Source organism: Phaenicophaeus curvirostris, chromosome 2 (genome assembly GCF_032191515.1).
Source record: "Phaenicophaeus curvirostris isolate KB17595 chromosome 2, BPBGC_Pcur_1.0, whole genome shotgun sequence".
NCBI lineage: Eukaryota > Metazoa > Chordata > Aves > Cuculiformes > Cuculidae > Phaenicophaeus > Phaenicophaeus curvirostris.
Genome location: NC_091393.1, coordinates 72808964 through 72832812, shown reverse-complemented (window position 1 = coordinate 72832812; position 23849 = coordinate 72808964). Strand labels below are relative to the sequence as shown.

General features: G+C 38.5%; 1 protein-coding gene across 2 annotated transcripts in view; it reads right to left on the bottom strand.

Annotated features, from left to right (window-relative positions):
- Window positions 1–2999: 2999 nt before the first annotated feature.
- RMDN2 (regulator of microtubule dynamics 2) overlaps window positions 3000–23849 on the bottom strand; it is a 48905-nt gene continuing 28055 nt past the window's right edge. The window contains exons 7-10 of one of the 2 annotated variants that reach the window (XM_069852484.1): window positions 17120–17218; window positions 15341–15394; window positions 15172–15252; window positions 3000–3761 (exon numbers count right to left, since the gene is read on the bottom strand). In XM_069852484.1, coding sequence (XP_069708585.1) covers window positions 3708–3761; window positions 15172–15252; window positions 15341–15394; window positions 17120–17218 — 288 coding nt within the window. In that variant the 3' untranslated portion in view covers window positions 3000–3707. Of the gene's footprint in view, window positions 3762–5431; window positions 6188–15171; window positions 15253–15340; window positions 15395–17119; window positions 17219–23849 lie in introns of those variants that run through there. The other variant, XM_069852486.1, reaches the window with a different exon arrangement.

The window sequence follows — 23849 nt, the reverse complement described above, 5'->3', positions numbered from 1 at the left end:
GGGAAGAGGGGTTGGTAATATTTTTTAGTTCAGGCTTTTACTACTATAATAATGGGGTTACAGGTGCAGATTTAGGTTGGGTTTTTGTTGTTGTTTTTGTTTGTTTGTTTTTTAATTTAACTGGATACAGGAATTGTCACTTTCCTTTCTAAATTGTCAGTTACTCTAATTGTTGGGTAGCTTCCTAGCTAATTGCAGAAGTCAGTGTATCAATATTACTACATAAAAATGAGTAAATCACCCTAAGACTCTGCAACAGGAAATACAGTAATTTAAAGAGAGTATCACTGTAACTGCTTCCATACTGTGCCAGTATCCAACTGCTACAAACAAATAGCTAACTTCGCTTGTGATTACCTGCTGTGGCAGGTGGACAATTTTAAAGGAATCAGGATTCAGTGACAGAGCCTGTAGCTTCACCACAAGAAATAAAAATTATCTCAGTTATCCAGTAAGGCTGAACTAGCAATTTTAACTCTAACGAAACACAAGAATCCTAGCACCAGATTAAGGCCACCTGAACTCACCTTTTGCAAACATGTAAAGAGACAAATTCCCTTCAAGAACTTACAAATTCCCTTCAAGAACTTACAGTGTATGTACTGGAGCAGAGAACAAGCTAGAGATGTCACAGTGGAAGAGCTGAAGGAGGTAGTGAGCCACAACCAAGGCACAGTAGCTTCAGGGAGCCTGTAGCCCCATCTGCTCCACATAGCTTAAAGACCCACAAGGGTTAATACAGTTAACTTCTAGCTCCTCCACAGAGATACAACTAAGGAAGCGAATGTCTGCTTGTAGATATTTTAAACAAAAAAGAAAACATATGGCCCCGTGGAACTATATTTGCTGTTTCTCCAGCTAATACATCATAGAGAACGGACAGTCTAGGCCTAGAGCTAAATGTAGAAGCTTTATTCCAAGGAGCAATTAGAGAACAATATAGGCAACATGCTTCAATTTTAAAAGATGCCTGATCAGCAAAGTGGAAACACAAGAAAGCTAAGAATGCTTACGTACACCAACTAGTAGAACATTTAAAAAGCACAAAATATCTTAGCTATATAAAAGAACAGTTTCTTACCTGTGTGAGGAATAATTCTGTGAACTATGGAAGACAACTTAGAATGAACAATTTAAACCATCATTTTCTCTCCCAGATGTTATTTTTTGATTCTACACATAAACTAGTAATGAGCAGAAATGAAACAGGGAAATGGGCTTAATTCAGAAGGCCGAAAAGAATGATCAGTGATTTCATTTATAAAATCAGAAATTTCATTTAAAAAATATGTAAACATGTGGATTAAAAACACAGGTGTGATCAATAAATAGTTGAGGGCAGCCATGATGTGCACCTTTAAATTCAAGTCTCAAAACATGCTGGTGAATGTTTCACAGTACAAATTTATTAGGCAGTCTGGGCCCAAATAGAGAGCCAGCGACTGCAGACACAATCCCATCGACCACAGAAACGTAGCAGAAATGCCCAGAGCTTGTAAGGGGCTGGAGCTGGGCACTCCACAGGGACAGCAAGGCCAGGAGGAAACTTAAGAAGTCATCTAGTCCATCCTTTACCAGAGGATGAACTGTGCCTTAAACATCGCCAGTGTTTAAAGTCTTTTTTGTTTAACTTTTACTCTAAAACTTGTGTAAATAATTTTATAACGTTCGCAGGAAATGTATTGCAGGGCTTTGCAAAGCTGCCATCAGGATTATTTTCTCCTGATGCTTAACCTAGAGGTAGGCAATTACTTCTTGTCCTATTAACACTGGATTTGGAGAACTAGGTTTGGGTTTCTTTTGTTTCAGTCCTCTCTGACTTTCTACAAATGGGAATACTCCTTTAGTCATTGCTCCCACAGACTAAACAAATTAAATTCTTTCAATTTTCACACACAAAATGATGCTAGCGCTCTTATCTTTCTTTTCTTGCTCTGCTGGACTTTTTCCAATTAGCCCTCAACCTCCTCAAAGTGTGGTGTTTGAAACTGGATATAGTGTTCCAGCTCAGATCTCATTAGACTTCATCAGGCCTAATTAGAGTAAAAGGTTATTTCATGGAAATTTAATGGGGAATGCTTACTTATTCAGTCTAGTATGAAATCTGCTTTTTCACAAAAACATGACATTACTGACCCATGATTAGCTTGCCACTCAGTGGAATCTGCATGTCCTTTCCCACAGAATTATCACAAGTAGCCACATCTCTTCCAGACTCTTCCTGTCACTTACTTCAATCCAATACTTTCTATTTGCCCTTAGTGAAGTGAATCCTACTTATGTCACCTAATTTAAGCAATTAATTTAAATAACTTCTTGTTCTAATCTATTCCTCTGATACACTTGCAGCCTTTATTGGCAATAACTGCTTGTAAATGGAATATCTATTCCAATCTATTTTATAATGTATATTTAGTATCATAAAATTGATCCAAGTAAAGGCCTCCTTATTAAATCCTCTTAGGTGACAGTGAATTGTTAACAACCACCTGAAATACAAACCATGTTTGTAAATCTATTTAAACTTGCTTCCTGCAACTGGCTATGAAAATGCCAAAAGCAGTCTTCACCAAAACCCAGTTACCAACATCAACTTTGCAGCTCCTTTGTAGTTCACAATTCAGTTAGTCTGCCATAGAAGGAATTATTTGATGGTATTTATCTCATATGGTATTTCCACTTTTCTCTGAAGTCGTGTGTGGAAAAAAAAGGAACTCTGGAATCAAAAGAGAGGTATAGGAACTATTGTCCCTCAAAACAAACACTAAAATCCACTAAAATGCATATTTTGATTTGTGAAGACCATCGGGATAATGAAAATCAGAAATATAACAGCAAGAATTCAGAACCAGTTCTGAACATTCAGGTTTTGTTCAGAGACATCACACAGTAATGCCTGCATGGTCACATGCTGGACTAGCCTCTTTGAAGACGCACTGATGCCACCATGCTAGGCAACTGTTCAAAGACAGGAAGATGGGATTCACAAGCTTGATGGAGGTCCTGTAACAAATCAATTAAGCATCACAGCTGTAATAGATTAATCCAGAACACTGAATTTCATTGGTCTGATTTTTAATATTGTACTTGATGTTACAAATAAAATATAACTTTAATTTATAAATTTTTTTACATTTCCATGTAAAACCAGCAGTAAGTTTAAAGTAAAAACAGCTTTGTGGAGGAAACAGCTTTTTCTTTAACTTCAACAAGATTTTAATTTTATAAGAGTAATGTGTAAACATAAATATGAATGATTTTCTTCTGTACACATCTGTGTAAATTAGTTGATACAAATATAATTTACTATAGAAACGTTTTGTTTGTTTGTTTTTGCTACACACGATACTACGCTGGCATCACATACTAGTTCATTAATCTTTCAAATAGTAAGATTTATGCATTTTGCCTTCTAACCCCCAGTATGTCCATTGCCAGCAGTGGACTTCATGTTCAGAGAATCAGACTTACAGTGTCAGCAATCTAAAAGGAAACTTCAGTAAAAGATTATAAGTAATCAAAATGAATGCATCATTTTCATATCATAATTGCCAGATGCTTAAAGGCCATGATCTAAGCCAACCAAAATCAATGACAGTTTTCCCACTGACTTAGCTGGAGTTCACCCGCAGTTCCCCATCACTGTAGATTCTCATTTTACTTTTGCGATTTCATCACAGCTTGAAGAGTTTAAAAAGTGCGTAGTATCACAGCTTCAGTGTGAGAAGTAAAGCCTCTAAGTCTTTCTGGGCCTCTTTATCCTGAAAGAAACAGATAATCATGCATCCATTTAGATAGGATAAATCCCTTTATTTGCCTGATACGTGCCTATCCACATTTCTTTACTAACAACAGACATAACACACAACAGCCACAGAATGTCTAAGGCTGCATAGTAAGTTAATTTATCAGTGACTGTGAAAATAAAGTTTGAAGTGAAAACAAGACAGATGGCAAGTCTCCCTTTACAGCTCTATTAAAGCACTTAGAAATGTGCCCACAAATGGCCCTCTCAGCAGACTTGTAAGCCTTTCAATTTAGGCCATAATTTTTACTGGTGTACTTTGCATAAAGCACCACCTTGCTTTACACTTTACATAAGCTTTCAAGTCAACTGTGTAGGATTTTTATAAAGATATTTCTACGATGTTTGCTAATGATTTATTACACAATTAACAATAAAACATAGGGAAATGTAATTAATGACATAGGTTAGGTTGTGGTTTCAGTGTATACATCCATATCTACCTGCAATAGTCACCATAGACTGACTACAGCCTTGATATCTTCCATGCTGGTGTCGGTGGGCTTTGCCTACACTACTGGGCTCATAGCAGAGTAAAGCCAATGGGGGAGGCAAGAGGAAAGTAATCTGCTATTTTCAGAGCCAACACTATACCTTACCTCCTAGGACAGAAGGGAAAGGCTCCTTTAGGCTGATAAGTAAGTGCACAGTTTGCATGGGGCTCTGAACTAAACCCAGCCCACAGACTTTCACAGGTAACCAGTGACATATGTTTTGTCTGTTCCATGTATAATCTGTTCAGAAAGGGGTACACGCATATGAATGTATAAATACAGTACAAAAACTCCATTATTACCCTTGCTTTTTGAAATGTCTCCTGGATATAGTCCTCTTGCTTTACTTGCCACTGCTAAACTTCCAGCTTGCAAAACGCACCTTGGTTTTAAACCACATTTCTGAAGTCAGCACCTCATACCTGCGAGCTGGTAAATATCAAACACCCAATACGTGCACCCAAGTGTGCTTAGCAGTGCAAGCTGAAAGTACTTGCACATCACAAATTTTGTGCAAGTATTTCTAATGACAGAAACCAGCATTTCTTCCCAAGATAACACTACAGGCAATTCTGAAAGAAAATACTGTAGACAGACAGTGAAGTAATTGCTGAATTTCAGGATCATTTCATTATCAAATCAACCAAAGAGCTGGAACAAAATGCAGGCTATTTTAAAATACATTTTACGGGTGAAGAAATTCCTGCTTCTCTTTATTTTGGTTAGTTGACTATAGTGTCACGCAGGAATAGAGAAGAATATTGAGATGATAGAAACCATATGCCAGACATGTCAAACTACATTATATTATTGGTTTGGATTAAGGCATTAATACATTAGCTGGATGCTTCTCTTGGAGTCGCTGCCTTGCTCCCACTGGCAACAACAGGCTAAACTATCTGCTTAATAATTTATCAGAGGCTTTAAAAAAAAAAAAAAGGCATACACTGCAAAGACAGTAAACTCTTGCCAAAATACTCTAACAGGAGGAAATGTCACACAGAACGCAGCACCCCTAAACTCCACATCACCACAGGCTGCCTGTGGCTTTCAATGAAAACTTTTGTATGCAACATTCATATCAATATGCTGATGAATTCAAGGGAAAAACACTTCTCTGTACCAAGTGAAAATTATTCTGAACTCCATTAAACAAAACAGTAAAAAGCCAGATACTGTCCCATGCTATTAAGAAAATGAAAAAGGTTTCATTGTATCTGGTCCTACTCTTCCCACACTTTTCTAAGCTGAAAGTTATAAAGATGCAGGTTTTCTCATATCTACATGGAGCTCAGCTTTTCATGGGTTGAAAGAATAACTTACTCTGCAAGATACTGCATTTTAAAAACATCTCTCCAAACAACTTCGTGTAATTTTGCCTCTCCTTAGAAGCAAAGTACTAGATTGGAAAATATAGTACTTCGAGTTGCAAAAGTCCCAAAAATATTGGGCAATCTGTACTGAATCTTCCTCTGGGCTCAGGAAAATAATAAGAAAAAACCCATAAGTGCTCTAAGAACTAGCTGGAGAAGAAACTGCAAACGTGCAAAGCATCCTATCTCTTGGTTGCCAGTTCTAAACAAGACTACAACAGTGAAAGCAGGAATTATTATTGTTGCAAACTACTTAGCAGACTGTGTTAATTGAGCCAGCAATTTCCAGTCAATAATAAGAATTCAGATGGCAAAAGCATTAAAAAAAATCAGTAGTGGCATTAAAAACAAAGCAGAGAATGGTCAGTGAAGGGAACTAACATGTCACCTTTGGATAAAGTCCTTCCAGACCAAGAGGTGTATCACACTAAAATGAAAGAGAAGCCACAGCTCTGTTCAGCACACTGGTTTCCAGTTCTAAGGATGAAAACTTCATCAATACCCTAAGTTTGACTCTAATGGGAAGACAAAGCCATAAATCCTGTATTAGGCAACTATCTCCCTCATTGATTCCTGGATCTGTGGCTTTCTAAAACTGAACAATAGAGTGGCTTATTACTATTATTACTACTACTAAAAGACGGGCAGTCTTTGATCTCCCTCTACAGAGCAACAGTGACAGGAAGAGGTGCAAGTTGTAGGAGGAATGCAATACATTTTTGTCAGTACCATTTGTTCACCCTAAGGCTTAGTTCAGCATTGACTGAATATACTGCCATTTTCAACCTTGACTTTCTACTGTCAAGGCTTACATTTATTAAACATGCCTCAGATCATTTTTGGAGTTGAATGTGAGTTCAAAATGTTCTGCAAACTGCTGCACAAAAGGTATTCAGATTACAGGGTCAGTGACTGTATTTTCCCCTCTTCCTATTTAGTTGTTTTTCTTTCACATTTCACCATCCACAGAGGATATGCATAGGTCAATAAAGACCTGGGAGGCCAGGGACTGAATGAGGGAGGAGAGCGAGCTGAAAACAAGAACAAGATGGAAGTGAGAGCTGGTGAGTAAAAAAAGAGACATTGCCTTAACTGGAGGGAGTATACATTTTGACAGTTAATTTCTGCTGACAAATGTTACTGATAAATATCTATACCCACAGACATACACATATAAAGATGCATGTAAAAATTACATGGCAATCAAAGCAGAGACCTAAAGCTAATGATTTTACCTTCCATTTCTGCTAATTATTTCCTTATGCACTAAACACACTCAACCCAGGCACTGCACATGTGTGCACTTGTTGACAAAGTCCCAACTGTCAACAGAGAATGATACGCACCCATGACCACAGCCAAAATGGTTACACCAGCCAACTATAACATAACTGTGTGCAACCACCGCCAAACCCCTAGCTGACATGCATCCCGTAGGGTTTCACTTAAGTCAGCAGGGCTGTATGGTATATTAAATGAGTTGTGCTGCAAGGGTAGTCAAAAGCTGTACTGTGATATGCAGGAACAGCAATGAGGTGCCGAGAGCCACCCCTCATTTCGGGTACAGCTGTGTCATTGCTTTGCAGCTCCAGGAGAAATCCTGGGCTGTAACAGAAGAGATGCCCAGAGAGGATAATTAATTAGAAAGTAATAGCTCCTGTGGACAATATAAATAGCATAAAGCCATATGCTATCCATTCTCAGTTTTGCGATAGGCTTTCATAGATGATGTGACTGTACTAGGTGTTAATCTGTGTAAATTTGCTTAATGCTCTTTCTCCTCTTACATAGTTGAATAAGTCAATGCAATCATCCACTTGCAACCTACTCTTGACTGCTGTATGTCACAATTCAGGGCATTTTATCTTCCTCTGGGGACGAACCGTGTGTCTCAAGGCTTTTAGAATCAAGGCAAGCACAGCTTTAAAATGCGGAGCTGCCAATAACTCAACATATTCTGATTCTACTCCAAATAGAGAGAACAACCTTCCATACCCAGAAGACGGCGAATGAATAGTTCAGCCAGTTCTAAGATTGCTGTTGAAAAATTTCACTTAGAATAATTAATAATTGCGTAGGATTTTTATCTGCCAGCAATTCTTTTATAAGTTAAAGGATGAAGTTCCACCTATAATCTCACTATCTTTACTATTGTACACATTCTGTCCAGCTGTCACTCCTACCATGGTAGGACCTACAGCCTCTTCTTCTGTGCAGTCATCACTGAAATAGCTTGATCACAATCATGCCCAATTACAGCCCCTTCAGAAAGATGCCTGTTGAGGCTCTCCTTCACCCTGTATATTGACTCTAAGACAATATATTTCAAACTCTTGGAAGTTTGACTTCCCTTGACCACTGTGGAAAGAAAGGAAAACACCTGCAAACCTCTTAATCCTGCAGTGCACCACCATCTCCGTGAATACACCTCCAGCTCTTCCCCTGCACCACCAGCACACTAGTGGAGGAGATACACTCTGCACTCAGGAATCACCCATTGATCAGTCTTACAACACTAAGACCTGTACTAAAACTGTGTTACATTTTGTAGGATGTTGAAATGAATACTTTGTGACAAACTAGTCAATTTAATCATAAATATGAGCTCAGTATTTCCCAGGAGAGAGTTTATCCTTATATATGAAACTACCATACTACAAAAATATCTTTATCATTTTTTTGGAACTGTCTTTGGAGGGAGAAAAAGAATAAGCAGACAATGCAAACAAACCTTTTGGCAGGAACTTCAAAACCACGCAGACAGCAAATCAGTCTCATCAGTAAAAGAAAAATAGACTGTATTCTCTCAAGTGCAGACTAATGTAAAATACAAGAGGTCTCGAATTCTTTTAGCAGCTCTTTTACAAATGTCTTATTTTTACCAGCATTTTAGAGTTTGAAATCTGATAACTTTTATAATGAGTTTTTAAAAGGCCCATTCCCTGAGCTTGAAGCACCCATATTCAGCATAAACAGAATCAATAATGAAGGAATATTTTTTAAAAGTATATTTAAGAGATACTTTAATTTTGGGTTGGTGGTAGCTGTTAGTAAATTTTTGTTTAACTCCACAAACAGTATTATTCAAAATGAACACAAATCTGAATACTTCCATTATTTCGTAATTGAAACACCATGGACTTTTGCTTGGCATTTGCAGAACAAACGTGCATAAAATCTAATGAACAAAATAGCCTCTGAAAACAATGACATTTTGTACTGAATGGATGATGTTAAGAAAAGAAAATGTTCTGTTTGATGAAAAAACAAAAACATTTTTATAAGGTTAACCCATAGTTTCAAAGGGTAGTTTTTTCAGAAACAAATCATAATCTATACCCTTCACTTTAAAAGAATCAGCAGATCTGTTGGAAATATCCCAGCAAGGTCTGCAACATATGGCCAATCCATGGTGGCTAGGGTAGGCATTTCTTGGAAAATCTGTTTTGGAAAAGTCAAGATATAAAAACACTCTGTTGCAACAGGAACAGCTGACGAGTACTGAAGTTTATACTCTGCCCTCTCTTCCATCTTTCTGTAAGTTCCACTGTTCTCCTTACAGACAATATTAAAAATTTAAATTAATGACCCAGGCAATCAATTATGGTGATGTTAGAAAAAACTTGAGCAAATCTTATGGGCATGATTTCTACACAGCAGCTGCCTTCTAGTGCATACATTCAGCCATTACTCCTACCCATTTTTACATTTACCACCTCCTCCACTTAGGTTTTTTTAGAGTTTCAAATACCACTGAGGCCAAAGGCAGAGTCTTTAACAAGTCTCTGCTTCCTGCCATTCTATACCTGTAAGAAGTGAAGGCTGGAATGATCAATTTCAGTAATATCTATATCTCTCTCACCTGTTAATTTCAAGTCTGAATTGCCTTCAAATGTAATTGCTGGGAAGGAAAATGATTTTTGAAATCAAGATTTTAGGTTTTTTTTAAATCATCAATAATTTTGTAAAATAGATTCTCACTTCCAGGGAAGTTTTTATCTGCATTCTAAGCAAGATTTCAGGAACTCTTGGTGCAAACAGATTTGCTTTGCATTCTTCCTGCTTTGCTATCTTTGGCTATTCTAAGACTACACTTCTTGTAACATAATTGCTGCTTTTTAGATTAATTTTTAAAAATGTCAGAGACCAGAAGCTTGAAATTTTAATCTCTTCCTCTGCTAAACTGCTAATCGCTTTCTGGTGAGCATAGTGGTCCTACAAGCACAGAGTTCACTCTCATACTAATGCTCATCTCCAGATACAAGAAAAAATAATTTACTATTATACTTCACAATCCCACATTGAGACTTAAATTTTCTGCAAGTTCCAGCCTTGAATATACACTTTATTATAAAGAGATTTAGTGTCTTATTCCCCTTACATGCAAAGTGCTATGTATTTAACCAAGCACGCATACACACATTTTGTCTTTCAACATGCAAGACAAATGCTTATGTTTTCAAATTTGAATTATTATACATTTTTCTCCCTAATTTTGAAAAAGTATTTTTTTCCCATCACAGTAGTCCACCACATCTGGTTTCAACATCCCTTCATGTAGTCACACTCACAAGTCTTTGAGCGCACTACAAAGTAATGATTCTCAGAAGGAGTAATGTAACATCTACTAGATAAACAGAACAGCTGTTATGCACTTCGCAATAACTCACAGCAGCCTTGAACATTAGGATCTCTTTTACTGAAGGGGTAAATATTTCCCAGGACCCTGGGGTTATCCACCTGGACAGCAACCAGAGAAAAAGAGGAGGATTTAATGTTCCGTACACCTCCAGCAGTGAAGTACCACTCTACAATATTACAGTATTTATGGCCAAGGATGGGCCACATGATTCACTGGGAGTTTTTATTTAGAGCAGAGAGGATAAAGACAAAGGTCTCTAAAATATTACTGTAACATCAACCTTGTTTTCCAGATGCAATTTGCACCAAATCTCTTGTTAAAAACTGGTACTATGAATTACAGAAGTCATTCAATCAGAAGCTTCCTTTTCTTTGATGAATTCTTTAGTTACCTCTTAAAGTTTCTTAACAGGGTTGAAACTGGCCATCTGATTATTTTTTTTTCTTTAACAAGAATTACTTCTGTTTAGAGGCCCCTCTACCCCTTGAATTAAAAGCATATTCTTTAAGTGGTAGAATAGATGCACATAAGGGATATTTGGATGTGATACAACATTCAAGACAAAAGCCATCTCACTTAACTTGAAATGTTACATTAAATGAGTCCTAGACAAAGTGTCAAAGAAATGCCCTGAGTTAGACCAGCTGAGAATTTGACCTGAGGATTAAAATGAGCTATGGGCCATTTTACTGATGCCGAATGCCTCTGGTTCCCACTGAAGTTACTGGAAACTGGATGCTACTATTTTTCATGCTTACGCTGCAGGATGATTTGTATCAGTAAATACTACTCATTTCCTCAATGTGGCACCTTTCCAGCAACTTCGTCTCTCAGTCTGCTCTTGATTTTATGCCTTTATACATATATATGTTTCTTAGTAGAAGCCAAAACTTAAAAACAATAAAGGAATTTCCCTGCTTGAAGAAAGAAAACTCACATGAGAAACTATGGTTACAGTTGGGAATGATGGGTTTCACATGACTATGACCACATACTGTGCTGCTGACAACCCTGAGATAATAGAATCATAGAATAGTTAGGGTTGGAGGGGACCTTAAAGATCATCTAGTTCCAATCCCCTTGCCATGGGCAAGGACACCTTCCACCAGCCCAGGCTGCCCAAGGCCCCATCCAACCTGTCCTTGAACACCTCCAGGGATGGGGCATTCAAAATTTCCCCGGGCAACCTCCTCCAGTGCCTCACCACTCTCAGGGTGAAGAAATTCTTCCTAATGTCTAGTCTAAATCTGCCCCATTCCAGTTTATATCTGTTCCCCCTTGTCCTTCCACCACAAGCCTTTAAGAATAGTCCCTCTCCAGCTTTCTTGTAGCCCCTTTCAGGTACTGGAAGGTCGCTATAAGATCTCCTCAGAGCCTTCTCCAGGCTGAACAACCCCAACTCTCTCAGCCTATCCTCCTATGGGAGGTTCTCCAGCCCTCGGATCATCTTCATAGCTCCCCACTGGACCTTTTCAAACAGTTTCATATCCTTCTTATGTTGAGGATTCCAGAACTGGACACAGTACTCCAGATGAGGTCTCACAAGAGAGGAATAGAGGGGCAGAATCACCTCCCTCGACCTGCTGGCCACGCTTCTTTTGATGCAGCCTAGGACACCACTGGCCTGGGCTGCGAGCACACATTGCCAGCTCATGTCGAGCTTCTCATCAACCAGCACCCCCAGGTCCTTCCCTGCAGGGCAGCTCTCAATCACACCATCCCCCATCCTCTACTGAAAATGGGGATTGCCCTGACCCAGGTGCAGGACCTTGCACTTGGCCCTGTTGAACCTCATGAGATTGTCACAGACCCACTTCTCCAGCCCGTCCAGGTCCCTCTGGATGACATCCCATCCTTCCAGTGTGGCAACCGCACCACTCAGCTTGGTGTCATCTGCAAACTTGATCTCGCTGTCACTATCGTTGATGAAGATATTAAACAGCACTGGTACCAGTACGGACACCACTTGTCACAGATCTCCATCTGGACTTTGAGCCATTGACCACTACTCTTTGAATGCAACCACCCAACCAGTTTCTTATCCACAGTGCTGTCTACCCATCAAATCTATCTCTCTCCAATTTAGAGAGAAGGATGTTGTGGGGGACCATGCCAAAGACTTTACAGAAGTCTAGACAGATCACATCCATTGGTTTACTCGTGTCCACTGCTGCATCTACCCCATCACAGAAAGCCACTAAGTTGGTCATACAGGATTTTCCCTGGTGAAGCCGTGCTGGCTGAGATCCTGTACTGTGGCAAACTGAAAAGAAATTCTCAGACTGCTGCTGATTTGTGTTTTCTGTTTCGGGCTATGAACCTCATCTTTCACAGGGCTGTAGTCAATTCAGGCACTTTATCAGCAGCCATTTATTACTGTCTCCCCAGTGCCTCTTTAGTCTTGTTACAGTCTCTTTTCTCCCTTCAAGTAACTTGACTAAATGTTATTCCTGTGTACAGCTCCAAGCCCTGAACAATTTCAGCTCCAACATGTTTCCCCTCAAAATCAGCAACAGTCCTTCTCTAACACAATAGCCAAAACAACATGTAATATCGTAACTCAGATGGGACTTGAGGTAACAGCATCAGTGAAGTATGTGTTCCAGATCTCTATTTTACAATAATTCCCTTCAGCGTGCACTTGGTTTTACCTTGTGCTGACTGCTTTTTTTTTTTAAATTGAATTACACATTATTGCCTTAATGCCATATTTTTACGGACTTCTTTTTCTAAACTCAAACCACAACACAAGTAAACAAAACAAAGCAGACAAACCTGTGACATCTAAAGAATTAACCAAAATGGAAGAAGACAAATCATCTTGTCCTCCTCAGATGGACAAGAGATTTTCCAGGCCCATTTGTGGCTCATTCTTCTGTTCACAAACCACTACCATTCTTATTCTCATCACCACCTTGCTTGTCAGAATAATGCTCCCCCTCAGTTTGCTCCCACATTCTTGCTCTCACCCCAGGGGACCCTGAGGTCTGCTATTACTTTAGCCACGTGATGGGGCCTTCTTTTTACCAGGGACTAAGCCCCTCCAGGTGGCTTAGGACACACTGAACTTCAGCTCCTCTTTTCCTGTTGACAACGGACTTCTGAGGCAGGATTCACTTCCCACTAATTGAACAGTCTGAGAGTCAGGTGTCTTAGGCACACACCTTACACATATCTTCATATCTAGTCTCTCTCTGCCATCAGGGGACAGAGAGGCAAGATGAAGCACCCAGATACATCTGTCTGTCTCCAACATGTAGAGGGAGTCTCAGCAACTACTTTTGGTCACCAAAATTTTGTCCAGCTATTGTTATCAGAGCTGCAATCTATGCTCTCCCCATACTTTTTCATGGAGTATTTATGAATATGTTGAATGACTTTCAATTCACTAAACACATGCAGCCTTCCCATTGGGACATTCTGTGATATATATTCATTTGCAATTTTACCAGATAGCTTCAGAGCTCATTGCAAGATTAGCTGGCCTGTAGTAAGCTGAATACAGGAAAAAACAAAAATTCACAAGCACAACTACTGCAGATATATACAAGCAGGCTGAGATAAAGCCATTTCAGTTGTACGTTCTCCCTTTTACACCATTGATCCCACTTTTATGCAAAGATGTAAGGTATCAAATAATGGATTATTTATAGCAGTCTTTCCTGTGTTCTCTAATAGGCAAGTTGAAGGTTCATTTCAACAGTAAGTAAAGAATAAAGCAGAGTTTAGAGATTATTAACATCATATCTGTATGAATACATATTTAAAGAAACACTGAACTTAAGCAACGATTGCTTAATTTATGATTGGTACATACTATAACTTGGCCCCAAAATAAAGGCCACCCAAGAGCAGTTGCTAGTGAGGCATGCAGTGGTCTTTCTTCCCAGCAGAACACTTGACATAAACATGTTAGTGCTCCACACACAGCATTTATTGTCAATCAAGTTACAAAGCTATTTAATGGTCTTTTTCCTTAACTTCAAAGAATTAAATGGGATAGGGCCAATTCATCTCTGGAATCACATCTCCCTCTCCCTACCACATCTGCTGTGCTCAAAGGGGGTCCCTTAGGCTGACAAAGCTCAGGTTTGAACTTGTCATGCTCTAGGATGGTAAGACATTTCCAGTGATAGTTTGGTAATTACGGAACTTGCTTATACACGAGATCAGACAGAGTGAACCTATTAGCAATGACTTGGTTTATACTTAAGAAACGAAATCAATTAAAATCTCTCTAATTGCTGTAAAAGTTTTGTGTCCACATACTAAAAATAATGTAAGAGGCCTAAAAAGGAATCTAATAATGTCTTAGAATAAACTATGTTCTAGTAGATGCAAATGGAAGAACTATGCCTCTTTAACTGCCTTGTGGTTGAAGACAAAGGCAACCTTGAATAACTCATCTATCTCTGCTATAGCTAACACACTGTCCTGGAGGCCTCGACCAGAATGACAAACCAGAGGAACAGCAGAGGAATGGTGAGACAAAAACCCAGAATGCTTTCAACTGAGAAAAAGTAGGAGTGGGGCAAAATTTCAGCACAGCTAGCGTGATACATTCAACTGCTAATGCTTATGATAGTTGTAACAAAACAAGCTGAATTACAAAGAGCGGAATTCCATTTCTGACAGCCTCTGACACAGACAGGTCCCTGACAGTTCCCCAAACAAAGATTTTTTTTTAAAGTTGTTGATACAGACAACTGTAAAGAGCCAACCTAACATGGATGAAAAAGGAAGGTTCTGTATTCAGAGAAAAAAGTGAATCATTACGTTACTCCTGCCAGTGCAGTAATGGGTGCCAAAGACAAGACAGCGGTCGCAAGAGAACAAGTTATCACTCTCAATACCCACCTCATTAGTAACTGAGAGAAGTGACAGTGCAGAATCACAATACTTCAGTGCATTGTTTTTCTGGCCAAGATCCTTATAGCACTGAGAAGAAAAAACATTTTGTTTCCAATCAGACCACTGTAAGAATACCAGAATCTACAAATCATTATTTTCAAAAGAGCTTGGTTACCTTTGCCAAATACACATAATTGCATTTGGAATATCCTGGACACATTTCTTCTGCCTAAATAATAAAAAACAGGAAAGAAAATAGACATAAAACTTGTGATGAGATTTATGTGGTCTGCATAGCATTTTTAGTAGCGCACTAAGCTTCCTCAAACATCAGACTGAATCACCCCAACTGTGTGCATCATGATTTGTTTAGCACTTCAAAAAACCCTCATGAAAAGAAGAAACCCCCAAATCCAAACCCTAACATAGGCACAGGGGGTGGTGATATTGAACATGTAAAAACGTTCTGTACTACTTGTTCTCCTGTCTCCATAAGCACTTTGTAAAGATACCGGATCATTCTATAGATTATCTATTGGATTCTTTCATTTCCACAGTGGGTTGGAAGACATTGCACTCTCTAGATTACTAATATTTATTTCCTCATCAAGGAAATGAACAAGCAACTAACCATTCACACTTTGTGTACGAGTAATGAACTGTGTCTATCAACTTTATAATTAGTTTTCTTTCACAGACCTGTATCTTCTAGGTCTGGGTTCACCTTTCTTTTCACATTATCACCTTCTGAAAAATTCAGATCATTAAAATAGTTCAAGATTGTCTTCCTTTTAAAACACATCAAGGATGCAGATGTTTGAAAGACAAGTAAAAACCTTACCAATTCTTTACTAGCCAAGAAACAGCTTTACTCAACAAACAGCTTTGGGGGGAGAAAAATTACATCAGTGAAATATATAGTAGCTGTAATTCTTGGACCAAAACAATGCTGCTTTTACTACAACTGTGTACTATCAAAACAACCAAAAAAGAAACCCAAATAGTTGTCTTCTAGAGAGTAATTTAATTTTTGTTGCAGAAAGTGACTGAAAATCACAGCCCACCACAAAATACCCTGAAGCTAACGTGAACATTTCAAATTATTTTTACCCCTTTTAGAGTTTGACATTAAAGATAAAATCGCTTAGACTTGGAAGATAGTAATGTAGAATATTGTCCAAAACTCAGGAGATCACTCTATCTTTAAACAGACTAAGAACACAGAAAACAAGCACTTTTGATAGTGAAGAAAATATGCTTGTCCAATACCTTTGAGAAGCTGTCTGAAAGTAACTGCAATGATGGAAGGTTACGCTTTTTATTCAGTCAAGTGAAAAATTAGTGGTTTTCAGCTTCAGAAGTAGAAATGACTCATATAAAAGAACTGAAAGACAGGTTTATTTTATATATGTGGTGTTTTCTCATAACTGTCCATTCAAGAAGAATGCTCAGAAACACAGACCTACATGACAGAGCTATCTTTTCTGCTTCACTACAAATGTAATTTCACCTCCATAAACAAGAAAGGATTCTACTGAAATCCAATGAAAATAATCAGATCAGAAAAAGAGAAGCATCAAAACATCACAGATTTCCTTGCCTCTGTTAGCCCTCTTGCAGAAATGGGCAAATAAACATTTGTTGCTATGGTTAATTTATTTCAATGCCATATATAACTAATCTATATCCATCTCCAATTAAATCCAATAACTACTAACCATGGAAAGACATTAAAGAATTCTCAAAAACTCAAGAAAGAAGAAAGATGCTAGCAACTCACCTCCAAACAAATTTTAAAATAGAAAATAAAAAAAAAATATTTCAGTTTCTGTGGCATTTGAGAGCTCTGGATTTACAGCTACTAAACATAATCTGTTGAGTAGTCATCTTGACAACTGTCCCATATAGAAGCTGGGTAAACAGTCACACAGGAAAACCCTTGGCAAAGACTCACTTTAAGGAAATTCTGCAGTGCTTCTTCTACTGTTGAAGTTGGTGGAGTCCCAAAGAGAGCAGCAGCTACCTTCTTCTCAATCCAAGACAACTGAGCTACCTATAATAAAAAATAAAATTAAATAAAATTAAACCAAACAAACAAATCAATAAATCAAAAGTGTTTAGTGTTGCTTCTCAGGTTTGGAGTAAATACTGTCCTGTGCCACTGTACTACTTGCACAACCTATTTTGCAAAAGAGCCTGGAAAGGACTGTTTTATACTGTTGATTTCCCAGCTCAAAGCATAGTCAATTGGATTTTAGATTGTTAACCAGAACTATACACATTAAGAAAAAAATGACAAATCACCAACTTAATTGATACGACATTATTCCAATGTTCAAAGTTGAAAGTAAAGTTTAAGTTTCACAAGACTTTGCTTTTTTTTAAACCCTAAGGCTTGACATAGTGTTTCAAACCTGTTAAGATTTTCATGAGACAGACAGCTTAGCGTGATAGGCCATGTACTTGACTACTTTTCAACATTATGAAAAGCTGTTGCAATAGTCAAAATGTGAGTGTTTTTGGAGCTTGTAAAACAAGTTCATTTATTACACAGAAGCTGGTGACAACCACTGTTAAGAAATAGGCTTCATTTTTTCCTTTCCAAATCTGCCAAATAGCACTTGTCAAAGACAGGCTGCTATAAAAACTTTAGGAAACTGTCATATTGCCACATAATGTACGTGACTTCTTCCCCTGCATATACTGACACCTGACAGAAACTGCTTTGGTTACTGCTGTGAGGTATTTGGCTCCACTATCTAACGTGGTGAAACACGTCACATCTCTAACAAAGGATGGAGCCGCATTGTGAGACTGAAGCCTGTTTAAATGCAGAAAGCGAAGGTATCTCCTTTGGATACTTGTACTACAGCTGTAAAGAAAAGTCAGGACTTTATTCCCTCAAATCAGTACTGTAACACAGTACTGATGGCTCCTGTCACAGAACACTGCTGAGTTTAAAAAACGGTAAAAAAACCCCAAGGTTCTACATTCTCCTAGCAATTTATGGACTGATCTATACAGAAGCAACACAGAGAAGGTATACACACAGGCAGAGAGTCTCTTGTTGGAGACCTGGAAGTGAAATATGAGTTACACACAGACATCTCTTTTTCAGAGGGAGCTGCAATTCAAGTAACAGAGTTGAGCCTTGAACTCACTTTTCTACTGCTGTAAAAATTTAAGTGGTTTTGGATAGCCTTAGGTGATTCCTGCCTCATTCCCTTGTTTCCCAATTTCTACAGGTCTGTTGCTGTTCCCCCCGCCTTCTCCAGGTAAATCCAGCAATTATTCAGTAGATGTCAGTTAATAATGGTAAAATGTAGAATCCATCTACACACAGGTTTCCACAGCCATCAACCAGAATAGTTCTCTTTTGAAAAGATATCAAACTCTATGCATTTCTTGTTGCAAACTGTCCAACAAATAGCATTGCAAAAAGTACAAATACAGCCCAGCAAGCAACAGGAAAATGCATAGGACCGTGTTTTCTCGTCTGGTCCCACTGACTCTTGCTACATAAGAGCAACATTTCTTACAGACAGAAGACAGCCTGGTCAACTCTTGCTGGTTGTTCGGCCGGGTCCAATGCCTTATTCGTTCGAGGCTGTCAGCTAAGCCTCTTACACAAACCACTAAAACTTCTGTTCTAGAGAGAAATAATACCAGAAAAGAAAGCTTTTCATTCTCTCCCTTTCATACATCCCACTCTTAAAGCCTCTTCTAAGGGAATATAGTGTGTTTTACAAAAGCTGTCCAGCAATCCCACAATTGTTTTTCATTGAAGCAACAAGATGTTCCTCCTCTCCATACTGCAGTGCTTTCACACTGTGTTACAAACTGCAGCATGCTGGTTAAAACTTCAAATTGTAGGTACGTGTATAATTCCCTCAAACACTTCATTTCTCCAGCCGCTCTCTCGTTTCTGAGACACATTCTGTGAGAAACATTAAAAGGGTCTTTGCAAAAGTATTGTTTTCCTTGTACCAATCTACTGCTGCAGTGTTCTCTATTCTTTTGGAAGAGGGAAGTGTTTTCTATGTTTCTAGGTCCATCACATCAAGATAGAGGCAGCTTAGAGAGGGAGGAAGAGAGGAGGGAAAAAGTAAGAGAATATGTAAGAGCTTATACTGTTCTCTGCAAGACCACACAACACCCTGGAGATATACATACACTGCACAGATACAATTACCACACACGTGTCTGCTGTTATGCAATATTGAGGAAAGAAAAATTGCAGTTTTTCCATATGGAGTTACAATTACCTATTAAAAACACAAGTTCTTCCTGGCAGTTGTTTTATTTTCTGACAAGATTTAATCAGAACTAATTTACTGAGATTTTAGTCTTTATTTTGTCTGTCTTGGGTGCTGCTTTGTACTACTTAAACTTAAAAAAGCTCAAACATATATGCACTTGGCCATTTTTATTTTACAAATCGCACCAATCTAAAACAATGTTTAAAAGTGAAATGCATGCACAACAGCAAGTTTTACACACACAATAGCTAGTGACTATTACACAGATAGCTTGAGAGTTCTGTAATGTTGCGAGCCAGACTTACAAGCCATTTGCTTTATGATTTCATCGCAGCTAACTCTAGCCATCCATAAATGAAGTGTGTGGTTTACACAACCTGTCCAGGTTCCTGGAATGGTCAATACAGAGAGAGGCATTTCTACTAGGCAATTCCTCTCCACTTACATTAGCCTGGGACCAACACTCCTAGCTTTCTCCTCCTTCTTTCCTTCAACTACAAAAGGAGCACAGACAATTACACAACTGGATAGACAATTGGATGGCTAAAGCCAAGTGAGGTGAATCCCATCACAAAAGCTTAACCATGCCCCACCTGAGTCAGTCTGCACTGCCCCACGGCTAAGGTGGGACAAATGGCAAAGACTTGTTTTATGCAAGACACAAAATTATGTCCTGGAGCAATAATGATGAAGAGGAAATGATACCCTTCGCCTAAACTCACACAAGCACAGTCTTTAATTTGAAATAACTTTATTAGAACAAATCTTACACCATATTCAGTGAAATGGAAACGTCATTCCTACTATACCAACCAACTTTATTAGACATTCTCTGTGTGTGAGCAAGCATAGGCAACAGAAACCCTGGTGTAGCACACTCTAGTGTAGAGCAAATTTGACTTCTACAGTCAAGGTTATTCCAAATAGTGCAAAACATTATTTTGAAGTCCATACAAAGTCAAGTACAAAGAGACTGTAACCATCATCAGCTTCAGTGGAACCATGAGTTCACTTAATTAAAGTTCCAAAAATGGTATAAGACAGCAGAAAGTAATAAGAAAAACAGCTACCGCAAAAAGCAATCGTTACAACAAAATTAAAGGATGAACATTGCCCTTGCCCTACAAATGATTTCCAAGCCTTAAGTGAATTTAGGTTTTCTAGGTCTCCCAGGGCCAGATGTCAGTCCCCTCAGTAGCCCCACAAGAGCACTGCAATGAACACTGCTTCCACTGAATATCAAGTTTTAATGTATTGGGTCACTCAAGGAACAACATTCCCCAGCTGCCACACATAAGGAGAGCTAGTTCCACTCACTCAAAGGCAAAAGGCAAGGGCCTACAGGACCAACAGCCAACTCCTGAACTTCCCTAGGGCTGGAGGGAAGTAAATCACCAGAACAGCCTGACCTCTGCCAAGGACAGGAGGCCACTCTTCAGTATTGCAAAGCTAAGAGTTGGTTATCTCAAACAATCTCTCATATAGATATGTCAAACAGCAAGCCCTCATCCATTTGTTCTATTCAAATCACTACTAATACCAGAGACAGAAGAAAGCCACCCACAGACTTAAACTGCAGCTGACTGTAAAGTTCATAGCCAGAACACTTCTATCAGGCCTCTCGTTTCTCTTAAGACCAAGACAGAAAATATGGTTCCCCCTTAAATATTGAGAAAAAAGATCTCCCAACATCTCTTTCTCTTCCTTAGTCGAGCATCAACAAAAAACACATATGAACCAAAACACTGGCTGGAGTTTGCGTTTTGGTTTTTCTCTTCTGTTTGTTTCTGATGAGACACAAACCCTGCCCATTGACAGCTCTTTTCCAATACCAGGATGTTGGGACCATGGAAACTAACCCACTAAGATCGAAAATTCAGCCAGGATTGACTTGCAGCACTAAAGGATATCTTTGTCCGATGTTTGCTTGATAATACCTCTCTGAAGACAGATCACACAATGAGCTTCCATAAAGGAAAACCATCCCATTGATCCAGCTCCAATAAAGTATTAATGGCACCTACCTACACATGCCCAGAGAATTTATTTTTCTTTTTTTAGTACAATATATTAATGTAGAACTGTATTAAATAGTTTTGCAATACTCTGACTTCTGGAAGAGATCAAGTAACTGGATAGCAGTTTTAAAATACTGTCTTCCAACACAAATATTCTCTTTCTTGCCAGCTGAGGAACCAGGACAGTCTGCACAGACATTTAGGCATTTATCCAACTTGATTCCCTGGGCTTTTCACTTTCCAGCCTTCCCAGCCTCAACCTTAGCTAGACAAAACAGTAAAACAAGAAGGCCTAAAGGGAGCATTATTACCCCATACACAGGTATCAGTATAGAGAAGAAGTGATAAATATTTTTTTCACTTACCCTATCACAAACTCTACCCTGAAAAGTATTTGGAACCCATTCCACAGCCAGCAGTCTGCTTCTGGGATAATTACCACTGCATGAAACATCTCAGTCTGCAGAAAAGGACAAGGAATTTGCCACATCTTCCACAATCTTCTAAACCTATTTCTATCATGGGCAAAACCCATTTACATCTACCTATGAGAATATCGCCAACTTCACTGGTCTAGTATCAGGATCTAGTTTCCATAGCAGAGCCTCAAAACTAATGCTCCTGAATGATGGCCTCATCTTGCTACTGCAAGCGTGCAACCAGCAGAGAGTTTTTAAGAGCTGACAGCCCCAGAAGTTAAAACAGAATGTTATTCAGTCCTATACTTGCATTTATGTACTATGAAAATACTATGTACTATGTTTCATGCTACTATTTTGACATGGCCATCAAAACAGTTACAGAAGGCAAGAATTTAAAAGAAAATAAAAGAAAAAAGGTATCAAACCTTAAGTATTTCAGCAGCTACATCTCTTTAGGCTGATTGTTTCACTTAGTAAAATGCAGATGAGGTCATACCCTAAAGCATATGCTAATCTGTGGCTTTAATGCTCAGTAAAGAAGCCCTGCATACACCCTGCTATGTGTGCAACATGAGTTTGTAATGATATAGCACAACAAACCAAATGAATTAGTCAGGAAGCAGTGACTGTCACTTAAACTAAACAATAGCAAAAAAACTATGTAATAAGAACAATGTGAGGTATACTGAGATGACATGTAAAGTTTCCAAAAGCAATAACTTAAGTGAGAAATAAGCCATGAAAAACGTCTGAGACTGTTAGATATAAATGGAAGCTGCAGTCAGCTGGTGGACACAGTAGAGTATAAAAGTGCTTAAGGAATCACTGGTGAGAGAGATGTTCTTCAAAAGCAGGCCAACGAGTATACTATAGGACAACCTCAGCAACTCACTTCTGCATAGCTAATGCTGATAATCAAGAATACAAATGTGATGAAAACCAAAACGAAAAACCCTCCAAAAAAGCTAGTGTCATTCCTTATTCAAATCAACTGAGAAAAAGGGTAGTTGCTGAAAGCTCTTTAAAAGTTAAATATACACTCAGAAAAAACTGCTGAAAGATTACTTTGCATTAAGTCCTGTTGCAGATAAAGATGAAATCAAAGATAGCAACTCCTTCTTTCCACTCTGCAGGCACTTCGTAGTGATTAGCATTGGGAGTAGCAGCAGAAAAAAGGCAGGGCTGGAATTCACTGCACATTAGCAGTAGTTATTCTGAGAAGCTTCCCAGCAATTTTTTTACAACGTAGACTACGCAAGAACATTTTCTTCTGATGAAAGATAAGCACTAAAGGTGAAGCAACAAGGATAGCTACCTGAGCCATCAAATATTTGGGCTTAAGAATAAGACAACTCTCATATTACAAACACAAGCACTGTTTTTCTAAAATAAATAAACAATCAACAGCAAAGCTTGTAAAACAATTATTTGAATTTTTCACACATGAGTATTTATCTCTACATCATTAACACAATATTTAAAAGTACCTTTTGCATTGGCATAACATGCATTGTCTTTCTTGTGAAACTTTTTGGTGAATTACAGATTTTTATGCCTGCATCTTTGCTGTGACATTCTCCTGGAATTTACCAAGCTGGTATGGTAGCATTGCTGCCACAGCCATAATTCCACAGCATGCAACTGCCTCTAGCTTGAGTTATGGATGAGCAATAAAGTCACCAAAAGGCTATGTTACCAGCCCCAGGTACCCAGAAAGTTTGTGGCGGAATAAAGAACTGAAATAAAGACTTACTACATAAGGAGTCACCCTTCCTTCCTTCCAAATACCAGTTACTTTTCATTCATACATTCAGGTAAGAAATCTGAACACAACAACGAATGACATACAAGCACAGCTTAATGTATGTGACAGGAACAGTCAACAGCTAACATCACACATGTAGAAGTTGGTTCATGTACTGTTTCATTTTTCTCAAAACACCTACTTCAATAAACACCCACTTTGTCTTAAGTCCCACCATTTC